Source organism: Erigeron canadensis, chromosome 1 (assembly GCF_010389155.1).
Source record: "Erigeron canadensis isolate Cc75 chromosome 1, C_canadensis_v1, whole genome shotgun sequence".
Classification (NCBI taxonomy): domain Eukaryota; kingdom Viridiplantae; phylum Streptophyta; class Magnoliopsida; order Asterales; family Asteraceae; genus Erigeron; species Erigeron canadensis.
This window is the reverse complement of record NC_057761.1, coordinates 56,387,839-56,409,756: the sequence shown is the minus strand read 5'-3', so window position 1 is coordinate 56,409,756 and position 21,918 is coordinate 56,387,839. Positions and strand designations below refer to the sequence as shown.

Here is a 21,918-nt window from a genome sequence, read left to right as displayed (position 1 = left end):
TAAAGCTTTTACAGATTTTCTTCAAATTATTTCAGTTTCAAATAACCACAATATAGTAACTAAAAAAATAGTTAAGTAATACTCGTAATTTGGAATATAATATACATATACATATAATATAATACTCGTAGTAAAAGAATATAAATATTGTAGTATATTATTGGGATGGATCGGCCTAGTAGCATGGATGCGGGTCCCCTGGAGATCAGATCATGTGAGGTGTGAAGAAAGAAACTGAATGCCAGGCATGTGATGTGTATATGTATGTATGTGTCGAATTCCAGCTATCAACCTGACATCGCCACCTTCTCTTTACCATTCATTTTTATTTATTAATTAATTAATGTCCCTTTTCTCCATTTTTATTTATTTATCAAAGAGCACGCGTTGTGAAACTGTTTGTTCATACAAGTATACGGTGAAACATACTGAAAATTTGTTCATAAAACAATAACTATTGCAATATAACTATATAAATGGCTTGCATAGTTGCATATATAATTAATGGGTTACTTTGGGTGGAGTCAACGTTTGTCGGACCAAAACAATATAAACATTCGGTTTCGAATTTTCGCTATAAATATTGATAATTGAGTTATAATGAGTGATGAGTATGTTTTTGATTTGAAGGAACTTATCCAGATACACAGGTGATAAGTTGATTCAGAGACAATTTTGAAGTTATAAGTATTCAATACGAACTAGAAAAGAAAAATCACATGTCTCTGACAAATTCAAAGTTTTCTATAAATAACGAGCAATGTTATAAATTTGAGTCATTTTCCAAACTATGCCACTTTTTCTCTACGTTTCTTTAAGTCTCTTCTATAAAATACTTTGGTTTGAATTCGATCGGTCATGATTATTTAAATTTAAATCTTCATTGAATATTAGTTCTTACTAAGAATAAAACTTTTAGAGATATGACCTTAAACATTTTATTTCCAAAACTATGCTAAATTGGTAGTTACGTAAAAGTCTGAATTGAATGTATAATATAATATATCCGTATAAAGTTCCATGTACAAATTATTACTTCTTAGTTCTCTCGAGGGAAGTGATTATATGTAGGTGATTAAAACTGATCATAATAGATATTATTAAATTAAAAAAACACAAACTCAAAATGCAACTATGTTTTTGTCTTTCTTTGTTTGAAAGCAGAGATATAAGAAGAAATCAAATATATATAGGTAGGAGAGATAATGTTATTTTTATATATTCTTAAAATAAATGAAAAGCATAGTTTTGGAATACAAAATTTAAAGAAGCATAGAGTTATCCATCAAATGAAAAAGTGGCATAGTTTGAGAAATTACTCTATAAATTTTATTTGTTTTAAGCTCTAAATAGATTGGACCCAAAACCGGTCAGGTTTGACCCATGGTTTAATTATAGGCACCTGGTAGGCCGACTAACGGATAAGTATTACCACCAGACTATTAGTAGTGACATCGCTGTTATTAGTCTGATACGAAAAAGTACTACAGTGACTGCTCTCACTGACACAATATAAATTTCCGTGACGCAAACCCGAATTGGGTTTGGTCAATGAGGCTAGAAACTGGTATTGATCAAACCTGAACCGGGATAGACCCGTATTTGGTCAAATGAGTTTGCCCAAAACCGAACCGGACTCATTTTTGAACTCGATCTCTATCCGATTTTGCAAACCGAAACTCGTTTCAAATCATCGGGTTTTTTCAAAACCGCACCGAGTTTGGTCAACGGGGCTAGAAACCGGGTTTGATCAAACCCGAACCGGGGTGAATTTAGTCTTTGGTCAAATGTCGACTAGTTTTTTTTTCGTTTTTTGCCCAAAACTGAATCCGACCCATTTTTGAACCCGATCTCTATCCGGTATTGAAACTCGAAACCGTATCGAGTTTTCCAAAACCTGAACCGGCAGGGTTTGACCATATTCGGTTTTGGTTTTCCTAAACTGGTTTTTTTCTTCCGAACATTCTGTTGATATATGACATCAGGATAACCTCACCGTATAGCGGTGAAGCCTTGCACGTACCATATACAACGTGATATTAACTATGGGCCATTACAAATATTTAGAGAGAAAAACCCTAAGGTTTGTCATTCTTAAGGATCGAACTTAAGATTTTGGGTAAAATCGGGTTTTAAAAACCCTGGCCTCTACTTATAATTGTTTACTACGAAAGATCCTTACGATTGGTGTTTTTTAGGGTGAGCAAAAACCGAACCGGAAAACCAAAAACCGAAAAACCCCAAAATAACCAAACCGAAAAAAACCAAAACTGAACGAAACCCATTGGTTTGATTTTCATTTTCTAAAAACCGAACGATTTAGTTCGCGTTTCGGTTTCATATGCCAACAAAACCGATCAAAAACCAAACCCGACCGAACCAACGATATTTTAATTTATTTTATAATTATATCATATTACCTATATATTTATTACTTATAATTTATAAATATGTTAATATATTTAAACTTTTTGTCTTTTTAGTGTACAAATCTATATAAATTGTATATTTTAGATGAAAACGTACAGTAAATTAATTCGTTTTATAAAAGTTATACCAATTTTAACACCTTAAAAATATAGTTAGTTAATACAAAACATCCTCTATATTTTAGTTTCCATGTCATATGTTGTTAAAGTTAAATTTATAACCTAATAAAATAAAACATAAAAAAGAAAATTATAAAAAAAAAAACGGAAACTGAACCGGAAAACCAACAAGCCGAACTGAACAAAAACCGGATCCAATGGTTTTGGTTTTCTAAAAATCAAATAGATCGGTTCGGGTTTCAGTTTTAAGCAAAAACCGACTCATACTCACCCCTATTTTTTTTTTTTAAGTTGTAAGAGTTAGGAATCACGAAGATGCACGTGAATACGTGATAGGCTCTAGGCTTGAAGTTCCTCTCTTTATGGGCTACTGAAACTATTTGGGCCTAATGTATTGTTTATGGGCTTAAATCAATCAAGGAGGGCTAATGAGCTAAATATTCTGGCAAGGATCTTGTAATGCTGTCTTGCTGGTTATTCATCTAACATGGTAAATTGGTAAGAACAAAAGTGATCATCATTCTACAAGACTACAACTATTCGACTAATCTAAGCCATCCAGAAAAATAAATAAATAAATAAAAAATTGATTGCACAATGCATAATTTCATAAAATATATATTGTTATGGATACTTATAAATAGTTGTAATCTTGTAAATTTGTTACTCCTCAGTCCTCATTTGGATATAGGATTCAAGAAAAAAATATAAATAAATATAATATTCTACAATTTCATAAAATATATATTGTTATCAATGTCTATACTTTCTTATAATACAAACTCAACCTCTCTCTCATAAATTTAAGAACCTGATATGTCTAATTTTTCCTCCATCTTAATACATATTTACTTATATTTTATAGACTGTGACTAAAATGTCATTAAAAACAATTCAACCTCTATCTTTTCCTCACGTAGAAACAAATAAAAAAAAACCCTAATTCACAATTCGTACCCCCCCTTCACATCCCATCGCAAAAATTCATCACATCGCCGACAGCAATGAAATCATCTTTACGTTAATAATCCCACCGTCACCGCCTCATCGTCACTGCATTGCGCGAGCACCAATCTAGTGGATACTTATAAATAACTGTAATCTTGTAAAACAAAAACATTAAGCTCGATTTTTGGTCAGTTTGAAATTTTCAATTTTTGATTTGAGTTGGCCTTTTTTAATCTTTATTATAAATATATATCACACATATTACATCCTGTCTTTCTTTTTTCATTTTTTAACAGCGAGTTAATAGTTAGCATTCAAGACACTACAGTGACATTCAATTAGGCAACATGCAAAGTTCGAACCATGCATGTCTGGATGAAACCCAATACTTTTGAAACCCGCTCTCTAATAATCTACTTCTACAAATGTAAGAAGAGAGATTTGAAGCCTGATGTATTTTCCGAAAATCTAAAACCTTATCAATGGGTCACCAACACATTGACTTCGTTTTTCATTTTTGAGTTATATTATTGATATAGTAATAATCTATAAAGTTAATCTATAAAACCATTTAAATAAAAAATTAAAATGATACTCGTATAAATCAATAACAAATTATATTATATTATATTATATTATATTATATTATACTAAATATTAAAGAGTATCCTCATGAATAGTACCTCGCCTGTATGGTTAGTTATTATTCGTCCACATCACACCCATACCACTATTCGGGTTTTGACTCATCTCATCCCCTTCAAACTTTTTATTACAGGTTATTTTTTGGTTTATTTCACGTTTATTTTCCTTTTGAGTCATTTAACCATTTTGTGGCACACCCACACCATTACTTACATTTTGATACATCGCATCCGCTTAAATTCTGAACTAATTTATTGATGAAAAAGAACGAAACTACTTAGTGCCGCCTTATGTGAGTTTGAGCCCCAATACCTCGACGGTGTTCGGTGTATATGGAAGAGGTTAGGATGTAGGCAGACCATACCTCTACCAGAGGCTGCTTCCATTTGCTACCTAAATTCTAAACCAATTTATTGATGTTTTGCCATATCACATCCCGTTCAGATTTTTACTACGAGTTACTTTTTGATTTATTGCACAATTTTTAACAAACATATTCATATTAGAATAATCTTTAATTAAGTTGTTGAAGGGTCAATACAAATCTTAATCTTAATATATACTATAAGACAGTTGAACTAATAACTTATTAACCAATCAAATCGCTCAATTTTATCATATTGATTCTCGCTTATGTCATCATTTAGATTAGCTATAAATTAAAAATCCTAATAATCAGTATCTAAATATATTATTATAATAATATTTATATTAATTTGTAGAAAAAGTCTCATTAATTTACATTTTTTTTGTTTTTCATCAATATTTTACACATTTTACCCATGAATACTTTATTTATAATTATTTTTAGCCAATTGTATATTAGTATTAAACAATTTGTTTGAAAAAGTGTCGTTAATTTACACTTTTTTGTTTTTCATTAATAATTTACACTTTTTTGCTCTGAATACTTAATTTATATATATTTTTAGCCATCAAGTTGAGAGAATTTTTTAAAATTTACAATCAATTAATTAATTAAAAAAAATTCATCATAATCTCTCAATAAAAAAGTTACATAATTTTCTCATTTTTTATATATTAGTTTTGCGTATTAATGTTTAAAGTTACGATGGTTACTCAAATCAAGAGTCCTAATTGTTATCAAAGAATATGAAAACAATCCTAATTGTAATCTAATTATCATAGAACAGGTTATTGAAAATAAATCTATTCGTGTTATGGGCCCGTATCATAAGCAAATACATATACTTGAATGTCAAGTACAGGATCATAAGTATATTTATATTTAAAGTTTTAATTATCTTTCATATTAATATCACATTATGAGTAAAACTGGTCTCAAAAAATTTTATGATAGAGAAATTGTTATAACATGTGCCTTGTGAAAGACTACGGCAAACAATTCTATCAATATGTATCAGCTAATAATTACAGTAACGAACCTGTGATTATTACACTACAACTTGCAAAGTATAACACTTGGAACCATATATCTTCAAAATTAAAAACTTTTATGACTTAAATGTACGAAGATCTAATATTGATAATATCGTAAAGCCCGTGTCCAATGTTGGACACGAGACTAAAATCTAGTATATATTAAAATAAGGTAACCATTTCAAGAAGACAAGTGAGACCAAAAATTTTCTATTTATTACGTAATATATTAGTATCACTTGAAAGGCCCAAAAGTGATGTAAAACAGGTGTTAAGAAAGCTCATTGGCCTACGGGGCACATTTAAACAATTACCATCATAATCATCGGCTCCTATCAAACAAACCCTAAAAATCTTACATACGAAGAAGAGATGTCAGATATAGGAGCAGCGGCACCCATGGTCACAGAGATTGAAATGTTTAGAAGGCTTCCGATAAAATTATTGATTAAGTTCTTGTGTGTTTCAAAGTCATGGAAACCCATCATTCAGTCCTCCCTATTCATCGATCGCTTATTACAACCGCAACCACATTCAGCCGCCTAATCACTTGATCATTCCGAAAATATATTCAACGGCAATGGTAATCACTCGTCTCATGGACTTCAGATTCATCATATTGATGGGTTAGGCTTGTTCGGATTTCGTTGTTACAATTCTAAGGATGTTTCTTCAGTTGCTGTTATTTGGAACCCATCGATTAGAAAATCCGTTTTGATACCCCTCCCTGTCCATGAAAACGGGTTTAATGAATATGTGGATTATGGTTTGTAACGCTACGATTATCAAGATTACTTATGATACTGATGTACCCCGGCTGCTGCTGGTGCAAGTGAAGCACAGGGAATTGGAGAACTTTTTCGGCCTCTTGAATCAACCGAATTCACACGGAAGATGGTGGTGATAGGTTTATTCATTGGATTGATTATGAGGGTGTTCGTTATCTGATTTTGTCATTTGACGAACAATTCACCGATTTATTATGCCTCCCACCAACTGTACCCCAGAGTAGCATCCAAATCCCAGACAACCAGGTACGTAGGTGTCTTTATAATGCCATACTTCCTGTATCTCTTTTTCTAAATAGTAAAGGCAAGTTCAAATATTCTCTAAAGAGTGCGTGCTTTGGTGAAATGGATATAGTAGTCTCATATAGTTGGTTTAAAGAAAGGTTACATAAGGTGGTTTTCTGTTTTACTCTTACTAGTCAATTTTGTACGTTGCAACCGCTATGAAGCTGATTTTTTTACCCCAAAATAAGCTGATAATCACAACCAAAAAGAAGATTGTTGCTATTTCAACTCACAATAATCAGATACTCGTCAACTAGTTCCTATATAAAAGTCCAAATACTCCCTAAAGAATGCCTCCCCGGCCCTTCCCTTTTAAACAGCTCAGTAACCTGTCATCGGATGAGTTAAAGAAGGCGGCAGGATGTTACTACATGTTCTTACAACCCAATATAGTGAGGGATGCAAGAATCTTCCCAATGAGTCTGCAAGCTCAACGGGCCCACTTATAGATGTCATGTCACATTCTCTTAATGTCTACAATTACAGCCCTTACCTCGTCTAGTACGTCTTTGCTTGGCTTTGGAAGTCGGGACCCTTCTGTGCTTCCTTGCAGAAGGCATTCACCCAGATTATCGGATATACCTTCAATGCCTATTCAGATATGTCATTATATCCTGTGGTAAATCTTCGCTGATATTATTGTGGAGAGAGTTAAACTGAAGTTAAATGATAATTATCTAGCGTGTGTATTTATTTGCGTTCATGAATTGATTGATTGAAATCAATCGCGTTAATGTTTGGTGTTTGGATAAATAGTGTCTACTTTTGACAGTGTAACCTAAATTTCCATTTTGGATAACTAGTTTCATACTAGCTGAAACAAAAGCGAACAATATGGTTAAAATTTGAATTACTTCTTTTCCCCTTTAGTCTCAACCTAATTTGACTGGCTTTTACTTTATTTCGCAAACGTTTATTCTCTTTACACACTAATATTTCTCTTTGGTCATTTTGTCTATAACTTGAATTCTAAATCGTAGACCAGAGGTAATTGATTTGGACAAGAAAAAAAGCATACATACTATTAGGGGCTCAATCATATTCTCCCATCACAACTGCAGATATTAAGTATTTACCCATTATCCATGCCACAAAAAGCTTGGTAATATCCAATTGGTCCCACAAAATTACTTTCTTTTGACATGAGCAATTAGCATATGGGGATAATTACTAAATACTAAGCATGAGGATGCTAATACTTTATGTTAAAAAAGGGTGGGGTTGGTGGATTGCCCAACGGGTCATAACAGGTCAGGGTCAGAACAGTAGACGATCAACACGTCTAAAATGGATTATAGAAACTATATTATTACAATATAGTCCTTTTTTTGGATAAAGTGTGTTAGGACTTAGAAAGTTTTCTGCAATAAAAACCACTCTTTGGACAACATGCAACCTTTTTGACCTGCTCGGCCCGATCAACCCATTGGGGGAATAATTATAACCCGACCAGAGATATTCATAACTAAATAGGTCAAAAGAAAAAAAGAGTAAGGAAATGGGATGAACTTACCTTCACAATCATCCACACCTGAAAATATGAAATGAGAAGTTGTAGGACAGAAGGTGGAATTGCATATCTAAGACTGTACAAGGCATCTCTTAGTTCTGCTAGATCAATCTGTCCACTTCGGCCCCTATGAAATCTCACAAATAAAGCCTCAAGTGTAAAATAATTATAGAATCAAAATAACTCTACAATCACAGACCATAAAGGTAAGATATTAAGACAGTTACTATCAATGGTAATATACTTTGTTTACCCATTAAAACAGTGGAGAGCTTTCGAAGGCATTTAGAGTAATCTTACAAGGTATCCAGCTTAACATTCTATATCAGTACCTCACTGATTCACATCATGGTTACGTTAGGAACATACAACAGGGTCAAGGTTACGATCAGCTGCTTTACTGCGTAACTGGACCAGATTTCCTTAATGAAAACTTATGAAAGTTGTATACCATTAAGAGCATCAGTTAACCTCTTTTAGGGGGTAAAAAAACTCGTTACCCCAACCAGAAATCAGAAAAGCCACAACTGTGAAAATACAACTAGTAAAACCAAATTTCTTCCCAAATGTGTATTCGCATACATCCAGATAATTTTTGTTGTTATGGAATAAATTAAAAGTGAAAACTCACTTTTCAGATGTCCAACTAAATTTTTAAAAACTCAATTTTATAATTTTAACTATTTTACCCCTCTCACTCCTTGCCTCCTTGGTAGGAAAATTTGTTTATCCTTGGTTGGACCAAGAATCATGTAATTAAAATGTACCGAATTCTTTCAAGGGCATACAAGTATTTTTGTTATAAAACTCATCTTTAAGTATTTTATAGTTTATGACGTACACTAATAATTTAATATAACAAATACCTTAAATACACATGGTAACGCAACAGCAATCAAAGTTTTTGGACCAATTGTAGTGGTTGACTTTTTGATTAGTTAGTAGTTTTGGACCGATTAGAGGTTGACTTTTAAATTGATTAGACTGCTTAACGGCCACATCACACTGATTGCCGTCAGCAACTTAGAGGAAATTTGGTAGAAATTTCTTTTGGCCATTCAAACAGATTTAAAAGTAGGGCTTCTATTTTATTTGAAGTCATTCGTAGCATTTAAAGGCGCAAAACTTGTTTCGGCAGCACCCAATTTTTTCACTTGGTTCCATAAATTTCAGAAAATTACTTCTGTAAAAAACAAGACTGCAACAAAAGTCTAGACCGTAGCTATTATTTCCTATTATCACCTTTTTTAGTAACATTTCACCTCAAAGGAACTTTAATATGGGTTCCCCTTTAATCGATAAATATATCAATATCTTGGAGCAATTGCAATCTTTCAAAAATATTCCTCAAGATTTGCTATATTCTTTGCAAAGTTATTGCATGTTGATATACAGATCAGATCAACAAAACAGGTTTAATGAACCGATGCCATGGATTGGGATCTATATAGCATTAGCATCTCTATTATGCATCCTTGCAATGGTGGCTGATTTGTTACATGGTTTGAGAAACAGAAAGCTCTGGTTTCCAAGTAAATACTTCACTCTGAATGCTGCTTCTCTCTCAGTGATCGCTATTGCAATGAAGCTACCTGTGGATCTGAACAATCCTATGCCAGGTACTGTGGACCAAGCCGCAAAGCTCGGAAGCCTGTCCTTTATGTGCACCATGATGGCTAATTTGTTGCCTTCTCTAGGGACCATGGGCAATAAGGAACTCCTCACAAACTTATTAGCTTTGGGTGTTCTGGTAATCACCTTGGTTGTGAATGTTTGTATTCAAATAAAAACGGGCCTTGTTTCATATGCTGAAGTTTGGCAACCTCATGCTGTCACACCAGTGTTGCATACCCCGAGTCATTATAGTGGGGCAATTACCTTTAGTTACGTGGTTATGTTGATCTTTTTGCTCATAATATATATATCTTCCGCTTTAACCGTTTTGACAGCCAAACAGCTACTAGAATCCAAATACCAGTCATTTCACTCGACTTCTTCGAAGGACCAAGAGCTACAACAACCAGGTAGCTCAGTTTCTGAGAAGCTAAAGCAGCATGTGAGAAACTGCTGCATCATGGCATCAACTGGTAGCCCCCAATTTGTGTTAACGCACTTTGCTACAACGTCTGCTTCCGGGGTGATATGTGCTTCAAGTGCAGTATTACATGTTTATATTATTTTTTCCACATTTAGATCTAGAGTGTACTATATGTCAGAATATAAATGGTCAATGTTAGTGATTCTCATAATACAATTGGCCGGAGTTGTACTGGGCACGATTGCCCCAATATCTAGATGTTTCACAGCTTTGAGCTTTAAATTTTCTGCAAAGTGGATTTGGAACCATATCAAGGTCTTTGAGGTAGAGAGCTACTGGACTCAGAAAATATATGATTTGAAAGAGAGTAGTATGCCGTTCCTAACTGATAGCCGCAAATCTAAAATTGCAGTCCAAAAACTGAAAGTCCCAACTCTTAAATTTTGTATAGGATTTCAAAAGGCAACTGTGGTTGCATGCAAGATGATAGGGATCATCCCTATTTTCTTTGTGATCTGCATCTTATATTGTTTACATTGTTGGAAGTGGTTAAAATCCATGTTTATTGCCTCTCAAATCTTGTTGGTTATACGGCCTGAGCAACATGATACAACTAAAGATATTAGCCATTATGTTTTGCAAGTACAAGATGACATGGAGCTTGCAGAACGAACATTAAGAAGCATTTCAAACTCTGTGAACCGTTTGATCCAAAAGGCTGAAAAACAACAACCTAACAATCTTGTTGAATTTCTTGAGAGATCTAGAGGGTTTTTAGGAGTTCAAATGTTTGACAGTCATCAAGTTCCGCCTATATTTTCAGAAGAGCCCGTCAATTGCTGGAGCTTACCGCTGGTCACTTTGACTAGCATCGCCATTTCTCTTCCTAATATCCAAGGCAATAAAATTCAGAGTTTGCTAAGTTGTGTGAGTGAAGGTATTGTATATGTCACAGTTGTGGAAGAAAGCCTCAATACTACCAACGAATATGCGACCATTCAAAAGGCATCTAAAACATTGTGGTTAGAAGTTGAAGTGTACCATAAATGGCTAGGCAATAGAATGCAGAAACTTTTTCCTCAAGTCAATAGTACAGGAGAGATCCTTCGATGGTTCAGAGACACTGCTAAAAACATGGTCACGGAGATTAAAAGTATGGACACCCGTGGGCTAAAGGGGAACTCTATTGCCAAGTCTATTTCAGCCAATTCTATGTATCGTATCTCCCAAACAATCTTGCTTTACTACCATGACAACATTGACCAAATTAGTCAAGATCAACTATTTGAACGATTATCATCAATAATAGCTGACATAATGGGTGCTTGTTTCACCAACTTACCCCGCGTCATAGAAATGAAATGCAATTCAACTAAGATAGAGAAAAGGGAGACTAGTGTCCAAGTTGCAGCCCAACTTCTTGGCGAGACAACACAGATACTCAACATCCTTCAAGATTGCGAACTTCCACGCTTGAATCCACATGAGTTGCCATTTATTGACAAGTGGCGCACTTCTTTAAAACAACCTTTTCCATGATAACCACTTTAGGGCATCCTTATTAATTGTATCCTTAGATCTTAAATCAATCATGTTCTTGAAAACATCATTAATATGCTTGTAGCCACATATAATTCTTCTCTCTCTTTCACGATTAAATAATATTTCATTCTGGTTGCCCCTTTTTTTTCTTCCTAAATTAATACAACTGTACAAGTAAATTGTTAATTTGTTATGCCAGTTGAATAGTTGATGATCATTTTTTAGTTTTTTCTAATATTATTACAATATTGTCCAATTTTAAAGTGAGTTAGAAATCAGGAGGTTGAGACCTATTATTAACAATTATGCGGCCAATAATATAATTACAATATTATTACCCATTGAGAGGTATATTGAGACCTGTATTCTTGAGTTTCTTTTTTAAAGAAAAGAAAGGGGAAGATTGGAATGGGGAAGAAAGGATAGAAGATTAGATTTATAAAAGCCATTCTTGAGTTTGAAAGGAAAGTGAAAGAAAAATAATCGGAACAATCGCCGGAAACCTGCAACCACCGCCGGAAACTTGTAACCACCGTCGGAAACCTCCAACCACCGCCGGAAACCACCATTTCCACCTGCAACCACCCCTTCCACGCAACCACCACCGGAAACCTGCAACCACCACCTGCAACAACCACCGGAAACCTGCAACCACCCCCTGCAACGCAACCACCACCGGAAACCTGCAACCACCACTTCCACGAGTTTCTTTCCAAATCAGGCCAAAATGGCCAGAAAACTTTTGGGGGAAAAACCCTTGATTTTTCCTTCCCTTCACTTTCTTTTCTTTTGGAAAAAAAACTCAAGAATGAAAAAAGGTGATTTTTCTTATCTTTTCTTTTCTTTTCCTTTAGAATAAAAACTCAAGAATGCAGCCTTAGTGTTGAACCATTAATAATTATGTGGCCAATAATATAATTACATTGTAAAAAAGTGAATTTTAGTGAATTTTTATTTATTTTTAAGTGTTTTATATGCAATAATTTGGAATTTTCTTTGTCAATTCACTAGATATTACTAATGAGAGGTATATTGGGTCTTAATGTTGAAACATTAACAATCATGGGACCAAAAATCAAATTACTTAATAAAAAAATGAAATTTATTGAATTTTTACTTATTTGTAAGTGTTTTATATGCAATAACTTATGAATTTTCTTTGTCAATTCACTAGATATTCCCAATAATGAGGTATATTGGGCCTATTGTTGAACCATTAGCAATGATATGACCAAAATTTGAATTAAGACGGAAATATAACACTTTTTATGAAAGCAAAACAATTTGAACCTGGTTTCCACTCGACCCTAAATTGGGTTGGGCGATTTGGGTATTTCAGTCGAAAAACCGGGTAGAAACTGGTTCGGATTTTGGTCAAACCCGGTGCCTTTTTTGTTGACTTTACCCGGTTCGGTTTCATGTTGGGTCCGGTTCGGGTACAACCCGACAAATGTGCAGGGCTAGTCAAAAGTTACTTAATCCTTATTGTTTAGTTTATTTAAAGGTGGAAAGTAGATGAGAGGATAAATATATAAGATGCATTCTTAATTTTTTTTTAAGTGTGGAGAGGGAAGGAGTGAAAAGGATTAAAGGGGAAAATTTAGTTGTTTTTTGTCTCAAAAGATTTTCCCTCATTTTTGAGGTGATTAGGAAGAAAAATTTTTCTTCCCTTTTTTCTCCTATACAGTATAAAAGCAAAACAAAACAACAATACTCCAGCTCCTCAACCTTTAGTATGATTAGAAAAGGCCCAAAAGTAATGTAAACCGTGCAGAGAAGCCCATTGGGCCAGAGTGATTTGTATTACTCGTATATAAACACCTTCCATTATATGTATTAGCCCGTCGAACTCAAAACTCACAATTAAAAACCCTACACGTAATTTTTTTTTCTTTTCTTTTCGAAACCAATATATCAAAATATGTCAGAATCAATGGATATGGTGATCGAAATACTGAAAAGGGTTCCGATAAAATCAGTATTGATTCATGTCGGTTTCACCGTCATGGAAATCCATCATCCAAACCTCCACATTCATCGCCGCTTACCACAACATTGAGCCTCCTAATCGCTTTTTTGTAGGTTTTCACGACCGAAATTTTGCAATTACTAAAAAAAACAAGAAAAAGAAAGGAAATAGTATCCAATTATGGTTATTATATTGCGTTTCAAGAACTCCTTACACTTGCCGAGTCAGATGATTTCAGGGACTTCAAAAAGTGTAAATTGATAGGTTACTCGCAAGGGTTGTTTGGATTTTACAATGATGAGGATAGATTAGTTATGGTGCGATGGACCTGATTTTGGTTTCACTGTGGTTTGTAATGCTACCGAGCCTACGATTTTCAATATTAAGTATAAACCCCGGTTGATGGTACATATTTATACATTAAGCACCGGGGCTTGGATTCAAACAGAGTTGGGTAGTGATAGATAGGTTTATTCATTGGATTGCTTATGAAAAGGCTACTCTTGATTCCCAAAAGATGACCAACTTATAATTCTAACAAAACCATTTGAATATAGATGTGCACAGACGCTTCTTTTTTATGAACATGGCTCAAAACGCTTTATAGATATTGGGAAAACTGGAACAAAACATAATTTATGCCTTGCGCGCAGGTCCATACATGGAAACGCTATTGTTGCTTGGCCGCTAAGGCTTTATATATATGTAGTTTATAATTAACATACATATATATTGGGGACAAAGATACGGGCAAAGTGTGGAACCGGCAACACAAGGTATGAAACTACAGTAGCGGTGTCAATTTTTTACCATATCAATTTAGTTTCTATGAAACATGTGCGAAACATTTTGTGTTATTCAATTTTGTCTTACATTACATCAAAACTTGTAAATGAGATGATGTTTACTTGGTAGAAATACTTTATGGTTTCCAGTTATGTTTGTGTTAACAGTTACATGATCAAAGTTTTTAAAAATTTATCACGATGAATCTAATGGCCGGATATAATACAGTTTTTGTGAAAAACTTAATTATTGTTTTACATTAAAATTTGTATTGAGATGATATTTGGTAGAAGCAAAGTAGATTATATTGGCATGTTTATATCTATAAGATGGTAAAGTGATGATGCTCTTCTTTATGGTCTCTTTGAACGCAGCAGTCATCTATCTGTATCTCTTGGTTTCACAGTTTGTAATGCTACTGACCCTACAATTTTCAGTCTTACTTATAAATCTGATTGTGTTGCTCATTGTCAGGGGCAGCTAGAGATTTATACATTAAGCACAGGGGAGTGGAGAACTTTGTCTAATGCTCCTCCTCCTTGTAATTAATTACTTGATTTAAGAACGACGAGGGTAGTGATGGACGGGTTTATTCATTGGATTGTTTCTGATTGCACTCCAGATGGAAAGTTATTGATTTTGTCTCTTGATCTCACTAGTGAACAGTTTACGGAATTATGCCTCCCACCTACTTTAGCAGCACCAGGCCCTTATAGCCATCGTTTGGTTTTATCTAAGCTTAGGGAGTCACTTGTAGTGCTTGAAACTGACGTATGGAATCAAGAAATTGGTGTGTGGACGATGGAGCCGGGTGTTCAAAACTCATTCACAAAGCTATACACTGTCAAGGTACCACCCGTTTTACGACCAACACAATTACTTGATGTACTTGGATCTACAAAAGATGACCAACCTATATTTCAAATGCATGCCGATCCTTATTCCCCTAATCCCAGTGAATATAAATTTCTTTTTTATGAACCTGACTCTAAATGTTTCAAAAATGTTGGGATTTCTAGAAACAAGTATTCATGCCTTGCTGGTTCATACATGGAAACACTCTTGTTGCTTGACCATCCAGATTCTATTTGTTGTTTATAACATACATTTATTGGGGACAAATGTACGGTCTGGGGTCAAGCCTTCAACATCTAGTTTTCTATGGAAAATGTATGAAACACGTTGTATTTTTTAAATTTTGTCCTACATCAAAAATCGTAAGGAGGTGCCTTATACCCCCGTCCCTGGTTCGTCCCCCATTCGTCCCTCCTTTGTACACCGCGGGGTTGGACTCATCCTTGACCCATTCGTCCCCCCAAGGACGAGTTGTTTAACCTTTTTTGTTTTTTTTTTTATTTGTGAGTGTATAATAAAATAAATGGTGGTCCAAGACTAGTCCTGGGTATAAGATTGGTTTTAAGGGGATTAGTTTTTAGATGATTTTTTGCTAATGTAACGCTTATTAAGACTAGTGCTCCTGAGGATGAGGATGAGTCAACGTATAAGGCAGCCTCTAATGAGAAGACGTTTAGTAAAAATAATTTGACAATCTTTTTTTTAATAGCTGGCATAGTCATGATTATATACTTTATGGTCTCTCCTAATTGATTAACTTTTTTACATGTGGTCCTAAATTTATTTATTTTCCCAACTATATAAATTACACTGTAACAGCTAGTGATGGCTTAGCCTTCAAGGTGTGAATATGGAATTGCATATCATATAGACTGAAGTTTATGTTACCAGTTACCACCACCAAGATCGATGTTATCAAATAATTCAAGTAATAGGTATAACACAATTTTCGGGGAAACACTTGGTTTTACAATAAAATGTTTAATGAGATGATATTTGGTAGAAGCGAAGTGGGTTATAGTGGCATTTTTATATTTATAAGATGGTAAAGTAACGATGCTCTTTTTTATGGTCTCTGTTATTGTTCAAGTTATTATATTTAGTACGGAGTACTTAAGTTTGTTTATGGAAGAAACTTGTCGAGTTGTTACAGTGCATTCTTGAGTTTTTATTAAAAGAAAAGAAAGGAGAATATTGGATAAGGGAAAAAAGGATAGAAAAGTACATAAAAAAGAGACATTCTCGAGTTGAAAGAAAAAAAAAAGAAAGTTGGTAGTTGAATATATTCTTGAGTTAGAATGGAAGGAAAACAAAGGATAAAAGATACAATTTTACATTTATAACCTTGTAGTAATTAAAACTTTTATATAAGTTTGAGAGGTATAATAATAATTTCATCACTTTTCCTTCCAAATCTTGCCAAAAGTGACAAAAAAGTTTTGGAATCAAAACATCTTATTTTTTCCTTCCCTTCCCTTTCTTTTAAACCATTGGGTTGGGGCGGTGTATACTTTATATAGAAGTCCTATGTAAAGCATAAACCCAATATGCTTCTATTAGAAGTCGCCGTTCCTATGTAAAGCATAAACCGACCCACCCAACCCAATGTACTTCTCTCCTAAATTCTAATTCAGTATACACTCAATGAACCAGCTATGCAAAAGTAGTCTGACTCAGCTAAAAAGTCCATCTGGGTATGACCTCATCAACCCAACCCGAGCAAGTTCCATATTATTTCAATTCAGAATTTTCTAACTTTATTTGTCAATGGTCAAAAAACCAAAACTTGCGTTTTCTAGGTTGATCACACCAAAGTTGTATATTTCAGTTATGCAACAGAAATGGAAAACATCCCACAAAAATAACAGCCAATAACCCTTGATAATAGAGAACACAACGTGTCCAACAACCTTCCCGTGTTTACATCACTAAAACCAATCCACAAATGCTAGAAAGAAGCTACTAGCTACACAAGTTATACATCTGCCTATTCGGCTGCGAGAAATGGGATAACCATGGTCATAAATGTCTCGTATGAAAGAGTAGCTGAACCTGTATACCGTGTATCCTTCTCCTTGAATTTCTCTGTCAAACCCTGTAGAGTGGAAGTTGATAAGAAATGATATCTAGAACATAAATAACATACTTACAGAAGTACCAAACTACCAAATCAAATGCAAAACGAATCCTAACATGTAGACCAGAGGTTATTGATTTTGACAAGAAAAAAAGGCATATTAGGGGCTCAATCTTATTCTCCCATTACAACCGCAAATTTTACCTATCCATTGTCCATGTTACAAAAAGCTTGGTAAAATCAAATTGGTCCCATAAAATAACTTTCTTTTGACAAGCATACATGGGATGTTCAACAACGGTGTACAGTTTCCATGGTATGGAGAAAATACATCCTAATTCCTAAGCATTAGCTTGCTGCTTGCAACTACTTTAAGTATAAAAAAAAAACACAGATGGGGTTGGTGGATTCACAATGGGTCATAACAGGTCAGGGTCAGCACAGTAGAGGATCAACACGTTTAACATTGATTACAGAAACTATATTATTTAATACAAGATTGTCCATTTTTTAAAATAAACTGAGTTAGGACTTAGGAGGTTGTCTGCAATGAAGACCACACTTTGGACACGTTGCAACCTGTTTGACCTGCTCGGCCCAATTAACCCATTGAGGAAGTACATATAACCCGACCAGGAATATTCATAACTAAAATACTAAATAGGTCGAAAGAAAAGAAGAGTAAGGAAATGGGATGAACTTGTTGCTTACCTTCACAATCATTCCACACCTGAAAATTGAAAGCATATATCATTAGAACTGGGACAAGAAGCCAGCTTTAAGTGTTATAAATAATATACAGTAAGTCAGTAATGCAGAGTAGACTTACTCAACAAAACTGTCAAAAGAAAGATCAACCCTCCTTCCACTTTGGTCATCATATTTTGAAATGATAAGTTGTAGGACAGAGGGTGGAATTGCATATCCAAGACTGTATAAGGCATCTCTTAGTTCTGCTAGATCAATCTTTCCACTTCGGTCCCTATCAAATCTCTCAAATATAGCCTGAAGTGTACAAAATGATAGAATCAATATAACTCCACAATTAGATATTCAAATTTAAGGGTTTTGAAAGTACAGGAAACCTTGCATAAAGGCCCTCTATGAGCTTAACATTCCATCTCAGCACCTCATTGATCGACATCACGGTTACGTTAGGGAAATATCAGCAAGGTCAAGGTAACGATTGGGTACTGGGCAAGATTTTGTTAATGAAAACCTATGAAAGTTGAATTCCTTAAATCTAAACTTCATAGCATCAGCTAACCTCTTTTAGGGGTAAATATAAGTCCCTTAACCCTACCAGAAATCAGAAACACCACAACTTTGCCAATACAATTAGTGAGAACAAATTTCTTCCAGAATGTGTATTCTCATACAGCCAGATAAACTTTGTTGTTATGGAATAAATCTTAAGTGAAAACCTACTTTTCAGATATCTAACTAGATTTTTAAAAACTCTCTTTTGTATTTTATCTATCATACCTCTCTAAAGATAAAAAAAAAAATAAATATATTTAAACACTCACCCGCCATTGACCAAGACAACTCCATAACTCAGCGAACTCTTTGGGACCTAGAAACAAAACCAAAAAAAAATAAAAATTGTTAACACTCAAAAAGAATATCAAAAGTACACAAACCACATAATATAATCAGTTTTCACTAAATAAAAATAAAATTATCAAAGCCTTAAACACATTGCCATCTCTCAATTACCTGTTGAACTTATTATACTATTTACCAGAACCCACCCGGCTTTCAATTATATGTTTTGGTTCTCTATGCTTTACTTCATATATCTATCTATATTTATATCTATATCTATCCTACCTTTAAAGAATTTGACCCCTCATTTTTTCAAAAAAGTTTTGATCTACCTAAACTATCCCTCCTTTATTTATTAATTTGAATACTTCTACCTAATATATCAATAATATCTTTAATGAAACGAGATGGGTACCCGCGCAATGCGGCAGCGGGTGGTGGTGGTGGTGGTAACGATGTGGTTGTTACTCTAAAAGTAATTGATGTAAATGGTAGTGTAGTTATTTTGTGGTTAAGAAATGTATCTTTAGTATATATGGTTGAAAAATATTTTAAGAATATCTTGGGTAGATTTAGTGTGTGAGTTAAGAAAAAAAAAAAGGTAAATGGGTGGGAACCCTCAGGTCCTATGTACCGTTAAAGATAGAAATTTGAAAAGAAGGAAGAGGTAGTTTGTTTTATAATAGAGTATAGATATAGATTATTTACAACCACTAGGCAATAGCCTAGTGGCCACCAGCCGCCACTTTCCAGGAGAGATCCTGGGTTCGAGTCTTGCCAAAGGCAAACTTGAGATAATCAGGGGATTATTAAGTGGTTGAGATTCACCTGGACACTAACCTGGTTGGGGGATTAGTGGGTACCAAATGGTATATGGGATAAGGGGGTTCTCATCCAATTAGGCAATTACCCTTTTTTTAAGATTATTTACAATATACATCTTCAACTCCTAAAATAACTACACTACCTCCTTTTAAGTCAATTACTTATACATCAATAATCATACCGCTACCGCCGCCACACCACCGGTCGTCGCCACCAACGCTGCCGCCGCCCGTTGCTGGCCTCCGCCACCACCACTATCACCACACCGCCGCATCGCGCAGGCACATGACTAGTTAATAATAGTAAACTTACAAAATAAATAAAAATAGAACAGTATTGATTAAAAAAAATGACACTAAGGAACTCAATATAACATTGCTATAGTGGAGTGAACCTAATTCATACCCAAAGAATATCTATATGTATAATCTACTAGCATTGTACCCGCGCAATGCGGCGGCGGTCGCGACGGTGGTTTAGTGGTGTTGGTGACGGTGACGGGTGGTGATCGATGACATCGACAATTGGTGTCGAGTGGTCTAACCGTGTAAGTTGATACAATGGTGATAGTGATATTTTAAAAAATAAGGGTTTAAAGTGTAAATTTATTCATTAAGGGTAATTTTGGTAATATCTAATAACTCTTGCCTTATGGGTTGTTTATTAAGGGGAATCTAGTAATTTCCCATATAACTATTTTCTAACCATTTCCTAAAATATGGGGGTGAATAATTATTATAATGGAGTATTAGATTAATTAGATATAAACACATGTAAACGGGAAAAGGTAAACTGATGAGGTTTTTCCAGTTCAAGTTACCCAGATATGTATTTGGAGCAAGAGCCTAACGGGATTACCCGTGTTTCTGTTTATACTTAAATAAAAACAGTATATAAGTCCCCATGATGATAGCCTAATGGTGGTCGACATGCTTTGATAGTAAAAGTCAGGGGTCATACATTTATTTTATATGAAGCTCTAGGACTGTGTCGGTTATCTATATGTACAGTATATCTATATCTATAAAAATAATATAATAACAGAAGAAGGAAAGAAAGAAAGGGAAAGAGAAAGAAACCGGTTCTGAAAGGGTCGTTAGGATTGCGAAACTGAAACATAAGCAAACGGACAGTCCGAATACTAAACTTCTGGTAACCATTTGAGAGAGCCTGTTGTAATTCCTTAGCGTCAATAAACCCACTCCGATCCAAATCAGCCATCTGAAAGCTCCGGATTACTTCCGGGTGAGTACCCGGTGGAAAAGACGGGGTTTGCGATGGATATCCATATGAACCACCACCACCGTAGCCGGTAGTATTATTATAAGACGGCGGCTGTCCATAATTATTACTATTATTATTATTGTAATAATTAGGTGGTGGTGGTTGTTGAGATGAGGAGGATGGCGGTGGAGGTGGTTGGTAAGGATATGCGACACCAGGTTTTGAATGGGATTCGGGTACCGGAGGTGCTGACGGGGCTGTTGGGTTGTAATTTGAGTATGACATAATGAAAATTTGGGGGAATTAATTATAGGGTTTGTTTGTAGATTTTGATTATTATATATATATATACACAAAAAAAATATGGGTAAGTTGAAAGGAACGCGTGAAGGTTTTTGTATTGGATGTTTCTGGGAAATTTGTATTAAGCTGAGAGAGATGGATTTCGTTCCAGGTGATCAATTTATACCACCAAACTATCTATCTTGTCGATATATCTAATCTATCTGGAATAAATTTCACAAATGGTCCCTATGATTTTCATTAGTTTCATTAATCATCTTTCTTTTGAAATAACTACATCAATAATCTCTGTTTGACACATGGCTTTATAAAAATATCCAAAAATAGATGGCCTTTAGGCTTCATGTTCGTTAAGTTATCACGTGCCGACCATAGTCGTTGACTCGTAACTTTTAAATCAACTCAAAAATATGATTTTTTTGACTCGCGACTCAGAATATGAATCGACTCGTAAGAGTCGGGACATTTTTTAATTATTACATAATATAGTATAAGTTACATGTGACATCTTTATAAACAAATATAAGTCGATTATCTTAATAGATTTATCATAATATAACATATCAATGGTTTTGAGTCATAAACCTCCACATTTGCATTAAAAAAATCGTAGATAATACATAAA

At 34.4% G+C, this 21,918-nt stretch overlaps 2 protein-coding genes across 2 annotated transcripts; one reads left to right on the top strand and one right to left on the bottom strand.

Moving 5' to 3' along the window:
- The first annotated feature begins 8,296 nt into the window (after positions 1–8,296).
- Positions 8,297–11,703, top strand: LOC122595635. Its single transcript, XM_043768046.1, has 2 exons — positions 8,297–9,658; positions 9,746–11,703. The coding sequence occupies exons 1-2, from the start codon at positions 9,406–9,408 to the stop codon at positions 11,701–11,703; spliced, it is 2,211 nt and encodes a 736-aa protein (XP_043623981.1). The 5' UTR covers positions 8,297–9,405.
- Positions 11,704–17,178: 5,475 nt separating this feature from the next.
- On the bottom strand, positions 17,179–21,421 carry LOC122584782 (probable calcium-binding protein CML48). The gene is made up of 5 exons (XM_043756841.1): positions 20,846–21,421; positions 18,923–18,969; positions 18,223–18,398; positions 18,105–18,123; positions 17,179–17,411 (listed from the first exon to the last, which is right to left on the bottom strand). The coding sequence occupies exons 1-5, from the start codon at positions 21,273–21,275 to the stop codon at positions 17,304–17,306; spliced, it is 780 nt and encodes a 259-aa protein (XP_043612776.1). The 5' UTR covers positions 21,276–21,421; the 3' UTR covers positions 17,179–17,303.
- Between the last annotated feature and the right edge of the window lie 497 nt (positions 21,422–21,918).

Bases quoted from the DNA above. Each gene is read 5' to 3' on its own strand.
- LOC122584782 (XM_043756841.1), bottom strand. From the start codon at position 21,275: ATGTCATACTCAAATTACAACCCAACAGCCCCGTCAGCACCTCCGGTA. The intron at 18,970-20,845 runs GTTTCTTTCTCT...TTTTGTTTCTAG, and splicing joins TAACGACCCTTTCAGAACCG to GTCCCAAAGAGTTCGCTGAG. The intron at 18,399-18,922 runs GTGAGTGTTTAA...TGTACACTTCAG, and splicing joins GTTGTCTTGGTCAATGGCGG to GCTATATTTGAGAGATTTGA.
- LOC122595635 (XM_043768046.1), top strand. From the start codon at position 9,406: ATGGGTTCCCCTTTAATCGATAAATATATCAATATCTTGGAGCAATTG. The intron at 9,659-9,745 runs GTAAATACTTCA...ATCCTATGCCAG, and splicing joins CAGAAAGCTCTGGTTTCCAA to GTACTGTGGACCAAGCCGCA.